At 41.4% G+C, this 10,826-nt stretch overlaps 1 protein-coding gene and 1 non-coding gene across 2 annotated transcripts in view; both read right to left on the reverse strand.

Moving 5' to 3' along the window:
• LOC131352440 (rho GTPase-activating protein 21-like) overlaps positions 1-3,796 on the reverse strand; it is an 85,522-nt gene extending 81,726 nt beyond the window's left edge. Inside the window, exons 1-2 of the mRNA XM_058388603.1 lie at positions 3,413-3,796; positions 1,776-1,983 (exon numbers count right to left, since the gene is read on the reverse strand). Coding sequence (XP_058244586.1) covers positions 1,776-1,835 — 60 coding nt within the window. The 5' untranslated portion in view covers positions 1,836-1,983; positions 3,413-3,796. The remainder of the gene's footprint in view (positions 1-1,775; positions 1,984-3,412) is intronic.
• A 1,138-nt stretch (positions 3,797-4,934) lies between these two features.
• Positions 4,935-5,007, reverse strand: trnar-ccg (transfer RNA arginine (anticodon CCG)). The gene has a single exon. It is a non-coding gene; the product is annotated as a tRNA-Arg (tRNA).
• Between the last annotated feature and the right edge of the window lie 5,819 nt (positions 5,008-10,826).

Consider the following 10,826-nt stretch of genomic DNA (forward strand, 5'->3'; position numbering starts at 1 on the left):
ATATACACTTACCCATTTAACACAAACACACACACTTAAAAAATAATTATTCCTCAAGGGTTCTTTAAGGGTTCTTAAGGATAATTAAGTGTACTTGGCTGCAAAAATGGGCTCTGTTTGGAAAAGAAAGCGTATAATTTACCACATGATGGAGTTATTATTTGTTTTTTATATTCTATTATATTTCTAATTATCAAAATATCTAATTATATTATTATTATTATTATTATTAATGTTAATAATAATAATAATAAAATTAACATTAATAATAATAATAATAATAATAAAACTATTATTATTATTATTATTATATTTTTCCAGCTTTCTAGGGAGGTACACTAAGACTTTTTGTTTTGTTTTTTTTCTGTTTTGTCTCAGCTGATTCGGTGAAGAAGTTTGTCCTAAAGTTGAAAAATGCGAAATATTAAAAATGTCATTAAAAAGTTTTATTTAATTAAATGACAAAAAAGAACTGTCTTATCATCAGTGTTAAAACATTTTTTAATATCTTAAATCATTTATTCAGCTCAGTCTACTCCAGGTTCTGAATTTTAAAATGAATTCTGACTGAATTGAGTTAATCAAATGAGTTAGACTTCAACTGGTTAATACACACAACAAGGATGACCTCAGGTGACCTCACGATCATCACAACTGATTAACACACCGAGTTACAGCGAGTTACAGCAACAAAATAACAGCAGGATCGAGCTTGAAGTTCCTCCAGCGTCTGTATCCAATGATGTGTGTGAGTGAGTGTGTGTGAGTGTGTGTGTGTGAGTGTGTGTGAGAGAGAGTGTGTGTGAGTATGTTCTTCCCACTCAGTAAAGAAACTCAGGACTTTATGAGATGCAGACGGCTGTTTTACACACACACACACACACACACACACACACGGAGTAGTTTTGGAAAAGCACGGTGCGTTAGAGTAAACACTGTTACCCACACTGCACATGGCCTCGTCCCAAATCCACACTGCCGACTTCAGCGACAAACAAACATGACTACACCACACACAGACACTCTCCAAAACACTGTCTCACTTTATTACATCAAGGGCACTACAACCAGTACAATACAAGCAAGAAAAACACACTGCACAGGCACTGAAAACAAGGGCACTAGGAATGGTGTGTGCAGCTGGAAGGGAAGTGTGACTGAGATCACTACAAGAGGGACAAGTGCACTAAAACTAGACGCTGTGTAATTAGAGGGCAAGTGCACCAGAACAGGTGAGACTAGCGACTACACAAGTGCACCAGAACAGGTGAGACTAGCGACTACACAAGTGCACCAGAACAGGTGAGACTAGCGACTACACAAGTGCACCAGAACAGGTGAGACTAGCGACTACACAAGTGCACCAGAACAGGTGAGACTAGCGACTACACAAGTGCACCAGAACAGGTGAGACTAGCGACTACACAAGTGCACCAGAACAGGTGAGACTAGCGACTACACAAGTGCACCAGAACAGGTGAGACTAGCGACTACACAAGTGCACTAGAACTGGTGCAAACATTTTACAGTCCTGGCTTCTAACCAGCCTCCCAGTGACCTCAGGGTCTGAGAGTTGTGGGTTCGAGTCCCACCTGGATTCACATACCTAAAGAGGTGGATTACTAAGAGATCCAACCAGGGGCAAAAGGGGTAACTTCCATCATGATGCCACCAGCACCAGCACCATGCTTCACTCGCTACTACATCTATTCAGTACACAACTTCATGAAGTGTGAAATATTACAGTAAAACCAAACCCCAGGAGATGTTCTTACCTCACACCCTGGGGGCGTGGCTTCATGTTCCCCGTCATCACCCTGACGCGTCGCCATCATTTCATTCCAGACCGCCGAGGAGAAGCTCCGTTACATCCCACATGGAGAGAGAAAGGAGAGCGACGATGTCCAGAAAGAAAAAAGTCAGGAATAAAAAAAGGTCTAATCCACACCGTCTGATCTTTTCATGATCGCTGAGTACTCAGATCTACAGTGAATAAAAAACAAACAAGATAAAGTCAGGCCATGATAGAGTGTGGAGAGAGAGAGAGAGAGAGAGAGAGAGAGAGAGAGACTGGAGACTGACGGAGAACCACACGTCTAACACACACACACACACAATCAAACTCACTACACTATCAACAACTATCATCATAAAAGTTACTCTGTATCGGGTTCTATGCAGTATATTTATGGTTCCACAGATGAACTGCTGAAGAAAGGGTCTAGATCAGAGCTAGACTTTTTTTTAAGTGTGAAACATCTCAGCTCAAGTTTCTGTGGCTAGATACGGGTTCTTTGTGTCTGAAAGTAATTAGAACTGTCTCTGATAGAAAACACATCTATCCATCCATCTGTTTATCCATGCATCCATTTATACATCCATCCATCCATCCATCTATTTATCCATGCATCCATCTATACATTCACATCTATCCATCCATCCATGCATCCATCTATTTAAACATCCATCCATCCATTTATCCATTCGCCTATCCATCCATCCATCTCTTAGTCTATCAGTCAGTCAAATTTGTCAGTCTATCAGTTTGGGTATCTATAAGTCTGACTATCAGTCAGTAGGTCTATCTGTCTATCTGTCTATCTATCTCCCTGTCTGTTGGTTTATCATTCTGTCTATCTCTCTCTCTCTCCACCTGGATATGGACCAATCCCTAAATCAGTCCATCCACCTGTCTGCCTGTCAGTCTGTAATCTTATCCGTCTATCTGAGACAGCATTTCAGTACTGTACCTGTGCATCAGAGCTGATTGTGACCTGAAACCTACAGAAAATGTAGAACCCTGATGGCTTGTGTTCTAGTAGAACCCATGTAGAACCCAATAACACAGAGTTTCCCTCTGAAAAGGTCTGCCCTTATCTCAGAAAATCGCGACGAGTTCAGATTAAAGACTTTTCAAATCTGATCCACTGAACCGAGTCAGAACCGAGTCTGAGCTGTACGTTCCACTGTAGTCATGTGAGACAGATTTCTGACTGCACTCGGAACACACAGCTCGTCCTCACACTGGCACGAGGCGCTTTGGAATTTTCAAAATAAGACGTAAATACTGTTTATATCGATTTCACACTGAAATAACGGTGAGATCGGTGTATCAGCGCATCCCTAATGTCCACAGGCTGTGGCACGTGAGCTGCGGTCAGAACCAAGCACACTGAATGTAGACGTGTCTTCTCTCTTCTGAAACCGTTCCTAAAGCCAATATATTTTACAGCATGTTGCCAACGGAATGATTCTGATGTCACTAAGACCCGTGTGTGTGTGTGTGTGTGTGTGTGATATGTTTACACAGATCCTCCACATACACCAGCACACTGATAGCGCGTAAAGAAATGAGAGAAATTAAATGAAGCAGATGGCAAGTTCTACACGTTCCATATGTTCTGTCTCCTACCTGTTAGAAAAGGCGCAGAAACACACAAACGCCGGAGTGAAGCTCATGATCCACTTTCCCACACACACACACACACACACACACACACTGAGACGCGCGTCTTCTTTTAGATTTACTCCGACGATAGAAAGTGCGCGCGAAATGAATCCGTCATCGCTTCAAATCCAATGAAATCTGGAGAAGGTTATAACGATCGTTTATATTCCGTCGGCGCCTTCCGTGCCTGCGAGCGCGCGTGCATCCTCCCCGCGCAGTGAGTCCGTGAATCCCGCACAAAAGCCGCGGACACTTGTTCCAACGCGTCAGAAAAAGCCAGAGAGCAGGGCTGGATGAAACTGAGCTCTTGATCTGTGCGCTCCCGGAGTCTCCGCGCGCGCGCACACACACACACACACACACACACACACACACACACACAATGCGCTCATGCCTCCCTGGTACGGAGGACAAACAGCGCCCTCTAACGGCGACCAATCACAATTCATTTCCTGTTGTTGCTCCTGTTTTAGCCAATCAGGTGCGCCCTGGCATGGGCGTGGCCAATCAACCTGTTTGATTTCGTCAAACATTCTATGACCAATCTTCACGCTATACAGCGCTGACCTTCAGAGCAGCTCAGATCTCTGACACCTTCACACATCTTCTGAAGACTCTGTGGTGTTCATGAAGGATGGGCAGGAAGAGGATGAACAGGACCTGGTCAACAACTGCCTGGAGTGGTGTGAGAAAAAAAAACTCCTTAAAGTGACCAAATCCCAGCAGATGGTGGAGGAAGAGAACCACAATCTGCTTCATCGCCATCATGAGTCACAGCTACGGATACCCTGGTGTCCATCTCAACAACAAGCTGGACCAGAAGGTCAGCTCTGAGGCTGTGTGGAGGAACAGGATGAGTGGACGCTAGTGTCTGAGGAATCTCAGGTCCTTTAATGGTTGCAGTCAGATGTTAGAGATGTTCTCCCGGGCTGTGGGGTCAGTGTGATCTTCTGTGGAAATAAACATCTACAGTGTTCCACAGCACTGACCCAAACACAGGACACAGGACACTTCCTCTAACCTCCTTTACTTAGAGATTTATTCCATTTATTTTTACTTTATTTCTAATGTTACATTACTTTTAGTGAATTTTAATTCTCTGTGCTGTAACAGGTGGAGGAAGTCTCTCTCTCTCTCTCTCTCTGGAGATGTTGGAGGCTAGAGTCTGGAGATGTTTGTGGCTTGTGTCTGGGGATGTTGGAAGCTGTGTCTGGAGCAGTGTCTGACAGCTGTGTCTGGAGCTGTTAGAGGCTAGTGTTTGGAGATGTTGGAGGCTGATAAATCTTTGGAGCTCAGGGTCCTGCTGATCATCTTTAATAATAATCTTTTTCCTCCACAGAGATCCTTCATGTAGTTTTTAGAGTCTTTGCAGAACCAGTTATGATTTCTAAGGCAACATCTCTGAAGAATGGATCTTCAGATGATCTTTGAGCTTTCTCTCAGATCATTGTAGAGACTGTTTTAATATGGATTTGTTTAATATTACCGACCCAGGTGGGACTCGAACCCACAATCCCCAGCTCCGGAGGCTGATGCCTTATCCATTAGGCCACTGGGCCACATACAAGCAGCACTCTGTGTGTGTGTGTGTGTGTGTGTGCGTGTGTGTGTGCGTGTGTGTGTGCGTGTGTGTGTGCGTGTGTGTGCGTGTGTGTGTGCGTGTGTGTGTGCGTGTGTGTGTGTGTGTGTGTGTGTGATTTGACATTCATGAACCTTCTCACTGATGTTATAGCAGTGATAAACGCTCCCTTCCTCACCAGCATTTTTTTTTGTTACCATTTGGAAAAATGTGGCATTTCTTGTTCAAAAAAATGATATTACTGGAGCTGGAATTATTTACACACATTATTTTTGATTTTATTGCATTGATTTGTTTATTTATTTACAGTTAAAAGCATTTTTATCTCTGAATATTGTTTTTATTTCTCTGGATTTTCTTTTAAGTCTCTGGAATTTTTTTTTATATTTCTGGATTTTTTTTAGTCTTTGGATTTTTTGTTTATCTCTGAAATTATTTTATATCTCTGGATTTTTTTTTTCTAAAGCTTACTTGTTAGAGAAAACTTTTATATTAAAGGAATATCTGTATCCTGTGATAATGAAGGTTTCGGTAAAAAATAAATAAATGAATTAAAAGTGGATTCTGAGCGACAGGAAGGGAGAAGGCGGTGTTAAAGGCGGGCGCTGGATGAACCTCTCGGTGTTTCTCCCACACAGGAGCTGAAGAATGCGTGAAGAAGAGAGTTTGCAGCTCGTGTGGAGGAGAATAAAGAGGCTCAGTGTGTGGAGCTCGGCTGTGTCTCACCGCCACAATGCAGCCGGGACAATGAGAGCGACTCCACTGACCCCACGTGAAAAAAAGTGAAAGCTGTGAGCCTCAGAGAGGGCGCTTTCACTCGCCTATTGTCTGAGAGCCTCCATGGAAACAATAGCAGATTTAAGCTCTTATCTGAGCTACACATGTTTAATACACCAAACATCACAGCCACGCCAATCTGCTGCTACCAAACCATATTAAAGCTCAAAGACGAGATCAAATCCAGCTCACAGGACACTTCAGCCAGGTTACACACTCAAAATCTAAATCTTTTTCCTTTTAATTTAAAAAAAAGTTTTGGAATTGTACCCAAATCCTATTAATATGCTAATCAGAACCCAATTGAACACACCCACCTTCCTGCTCCGGCCCCCAAACTACTGAGAGGTCTGAATTTTTATACTGCAACGTGATTGGCCGTTTCTGATGATGTAATCAACTGGCCTTGTGTTTCTTTAAGGTAAACAAACAAACAAACAAAACAAAGAAACATCTGCAAATTTAATCGGAAAGTAGTTGATCGTTTTAGATTAGATTTATGAGTGTCGCTAATTAATTCATGAATAAAAGCATTTTAAGAATAAAAATACAAATAAAAGCAAAAAAAAAAAATCTAGGATTTAATTTCGAATTTTCATTTATCAGTTCATTCAATAATTTCTCTATTTATTTAAACTGTTTTTAAACAAACAAAAAAACAAATAAATTAATGTTTATTTGAAAAATAAAATTAAAAAATCATAATAGAATTCTTTTATATAATAATTTGTTTTTATTTATTTATTTATTTATTTATTTATTTATTAATTTATTAACATTTAATGCACCAATAAATAAAAATAAACTTTATTTATTCATGAAAACTTTTCCTACATGTGGTAGCATAAAGAGCTGCAGAAACATTGTACAAATTAAACAGTAAAAAAATTAAAAATGATTATAAAATAACCAATGAAGTAAAAAAAATGGTAAAGAAAATATGAGAATATATGCAAATGTAAACTGTAAATAAAAATAAATAAAAATAGAATAAATTGAACAAATACAATAAAATAATTCAGAGACAGTTTGAGGGGGACATGAAGGGGGGTGGTGAGGAGGGGGGGGTAGGAGGGAAGGCAGGGGCAAGAGAGATCAGCTAATGATGAGAGACAGAGTGAACAAAAGGTGAATGGAGGAGATGGTGTGTGTGTGTGTGTGTTTGTGTGTGTGTGTGTGTGTGTGTGTGTGAAAGAGCTGAAACAGCAGCTGCTCTTGCTCAGGAAAGAAAAAATCGGTGAATTAGTTAACGCTGTGTTCCTGTAAGCGTCTGTGTGTCTGATCTCGACTCAGCAGCCCGGGTTTCAGGGAAAGAGATTAAAAAGTTCAAATACAAGAAATCAAGAGAAAAGTCTCAATCATATAATCAGAATATAATAAAATTCATGATATATGATATTATGAGAGAGAAGTCACAGTGCAGATAATAGTGCTGAAGAACCACAAGACTGATTGTTTGATTGATTGATTTTTATTTATTTAATAAAAAATAATAAAGTAAAACTTCACCAAATCTTCAACATCAACCAACCTTAACACAACGCTGTTCTGAACCGTGTCGTTTATTATATTCTCTTAACAGCTTACAGATTTTTTGTTGTATCAAAGCAACAAAATGACCCCAAAACTGTAAAATAAATAAATAAATAAATAACACAAATAAATAAACACAAAAATAAACAAACAAACAAATAAATATATAAATATTTTATTCCCTATTATGGACTTTTTAAAGAAATATGTACCGTTGCCATTAGAAAAAAGACAAAAAAATATTTTTAATTGTTTTTTTTATCAAATAAATTGTATAAAAGTGATTCCATTTAATAAAATACAGTAATTGAAATAAATATAAATAAATAATTCAATAAACACAATAAATAAATAAATAAATAAATAAATAAATAAATAAATAAATAAATAAAATAGTTAAAAAAGTGAATCAAATAAACAAACAAACAAACACACACACACACACACGCACCCACCAGTGTGTACCATCACTTCTTTGGTGTTATGCGGAGTGCAGAAGCACAGAAGCTCACAGCTACAATAGACTTTTTGTTGGCTTTGTGTGTTTATGGAACCTGTAACCGACTCTCCCGCTTTTTTCTCCTTCACTAAATAGTGTGCCATACGGACTGTGCATGAGAACGTTTTCCCGAGCCGGTCCCGGACGCTTCCAACACACAAAGGCAGAGCAGAGAGCTTATCGGAGAGGAAAGTTAACCGTTCCTAAGTGCCGATGTCCGATAAGGGACACGGAGCCCGAGCCGCATCCACAAAGGACGTCTTTGTCGCTCTTACCAAAGTACACCTTTATCCCCATGACGAGAGCCGGCTTTCCCCTGGCACTAATCCCCATCTATACATCGGATCTGCTGTGTGGATGTGAGGGACCTCTGTTTCCTCAGGCCTCACATACAGAACACCTTCTCTGTGCCGCACTGACGTGTGAGGTGTAGCAACGGGAAGCGAATACGGGTCTGTGACAGGGAGCTGGGTGTGTGTGTGTGTGACAGCTACATTAAGTGATGTTACATGGGTAATATGTGTTTGAGTGTGGTATCGTGTGTGTTCTGGTGGGATTATGTGTAAGGATTGTGTGAGATTAGTGCTCTTCAGAGTGGCCAGGATTTACTACGAGATCGGTATCAGTCTGTACACTTTAGTGTTCTGTACACTCCAGTATTCCCAACATTTCAGTGTTCCCAACATTTCAGTGTTCCCTACACTCCAGTGTTCCCTACCCTCCAGTGTTCCCTACACTCCAGTATTCCCAACATTTCAGTGTTCCCTACACTCCAGTATTCCCTACACTCCAGTATTCCCTACACTCCAGTGTTCTCTACACTCCAGTATTCCCTACACTCCAGTGTTCTCTACACTCCAGTATTCCCTACACTCCAGTATTCCCTACACTCCAGTGTTCTCTACACTCCAGTATTCCCTACACTCCAGTGTTCCCTACCCTCCAGTGTTCCCTACACTCCAGTGTTCCCTACACTCCAGTATTCCCAACATTTCAGTGTTCCCTACACTCCAGTATTCCCTACACTCCAGTATTCCCTACACTCCAGTGTTCTCTACACTCCAGTATTCCCTACACTCCAGTATTCCCTACACTCCAGTGTTCTCTACACTCCAGTGTTCCCTACACTCCAGTATTCCCTACACTCCAGTGTTCCCTACACTCCAGTATTCCCTACACTCCAGTATTCCCTACACTCCAGTGTTCTCTACACTCCAGTATTCCCTACACTCCAGTATTCCCTACACTCCAGTATTCCCTACACTCCAGTGTTCTCTACACTCCAGTGTTCCCTACACTCCAGTATTCCCTACACTCCAGTATTCCCTACACTCCAGTGTTCCCTACACTCCAGTGTTCCCTACACTCCAGTATTCCCAACATTTCAGTGTTCCCTACACTCCAGTATTCCCTACACTCCAGTATTCCCTACACTCCAGTATTCCCTACACTCCAGTATTCCCTACACTCCAGTATTCCCTACACTCCAGTGTTCTCTATACTCCAGTATTCCCTACACTCCAGTATTCCCTACACTCCAGTGTTCTCTACACTCCAGTATTCCCTACACTCCAGTATTCCCTACACTCCAGTATTCCCTACACTCCAGTGTTCTCTACACTCCAGTATTCCCTACACTCCAGTGTTCTCTACACTCCAGTATTCCCTACACTCCAGTATTCCCTACACTCCAGTATTCCCTACACTCCAGTATTCCCTACACTCCAGTGTTCTCTACACTCCAGTATTCCCTACACTCCAGTATTCCCTACACTCCAGTATTCCCTACACTCCAGTGTTCTCTATACTCCAGTATTCCCTACACTCCAGTATTCCCAACATTTCAGTGTTCCCTACACTCCAGTATTCCCTACACTCCAGTATTCCCTACACTCCAGTGTTCTCTATACTCCAGTATTCCCTACACTCCAGTATTCCCAACATTTCAGTGTTCCCTACACTCCAGTATTCCCTACACTCCAGTATTCCCTACACTCCAGTATTCCCTACACTCCAGTATTCCCAACATTTCAGTGTTCCCTACACTCCAGTATTCCCTACACTCCAGTATTCCCTACACTCCAGTGTTCTCTATACTCCAGTATTCCCTACACTCCAGTATTCCCAACATTTCAGTGTTCCCTACACTCCAGTATTCCCTACACTCCAGTGTTCCCTACACTCCAGTATTCCCTACACTCCAGTATTCCCTACACTCCAGTATTCCCAACATTTCAGTATTCCCTACACTCCAGTATTGCCTAAGCTTCAGTATTCTATACAGTTCACAATTCCCAACACTTCACTATTCCCTACAGTTCAGTATTCCTAACCCTCTGGAATCCCCATCAGTTTAGCATTCCCAACATTTCAGTATTCCCTACACTTCAGAAGCCCCAAACTTCACTACTTCCAACACTCCAGTATTCCCTAAACTCCAGTGTTCTATACAGTTCAATATTCCCTTCAGTTCAGCATTCCCAACATTTCAGTATTCCCTACACTCCAGTATTCCCTAAACCTCAGTATTCTATACAGTTCACTATTCCTAAATACTTCAGTATTCCATCCAGTTCAGTATTCCTAACCCTCTGGAATCCCCATCAGTTCAGCATTCCCAACATTTCAGTATTCCCTACACTCCAGTATTCTCAACACTCAGTATGTCCAACACTCCACTTTTCCCTACATTTCAGCATCCCATATTTGTCAGTATTCCCAACAGTTCAGTATTCCCAACAGTTCAGTATTCCCTACACTTCAGTACTCCCAGCAGTTCTGTATTATCTACTTGTCAGTATTCCTTCCAGGTCAGTATTTCCTACATGTCAGTATTTCCTTACAATGAGGCCAACTACTGGAGCGAGGTGAGTCGTCTGGTCCAGTGGTGTGCCGACAACAATCTCTTCCTCAACGTGGGGAAGAACAAAGAAATCGTCATTGACTTCAGGAAAGCACCACCACAGCACCCCCCACTAACCATCAACGGT

The sequence above is a fragment of the Hemibagrus wyckioides genome, linkage group LG01 (genome assembly GCF_019097595.1).
Source record: "Hemibagrus wyckioides isolate EC202008001 linkage group LG01, SWU_Hwy_1.0, whole genome shotgun sequence".
NCBI classification, from domain to species: Eukaryota; Metazoa; Chordata; class Actinopteri; order Siluriformes; family Bagridae; genus Hemibagrus; species Hemibagrus wyckioides.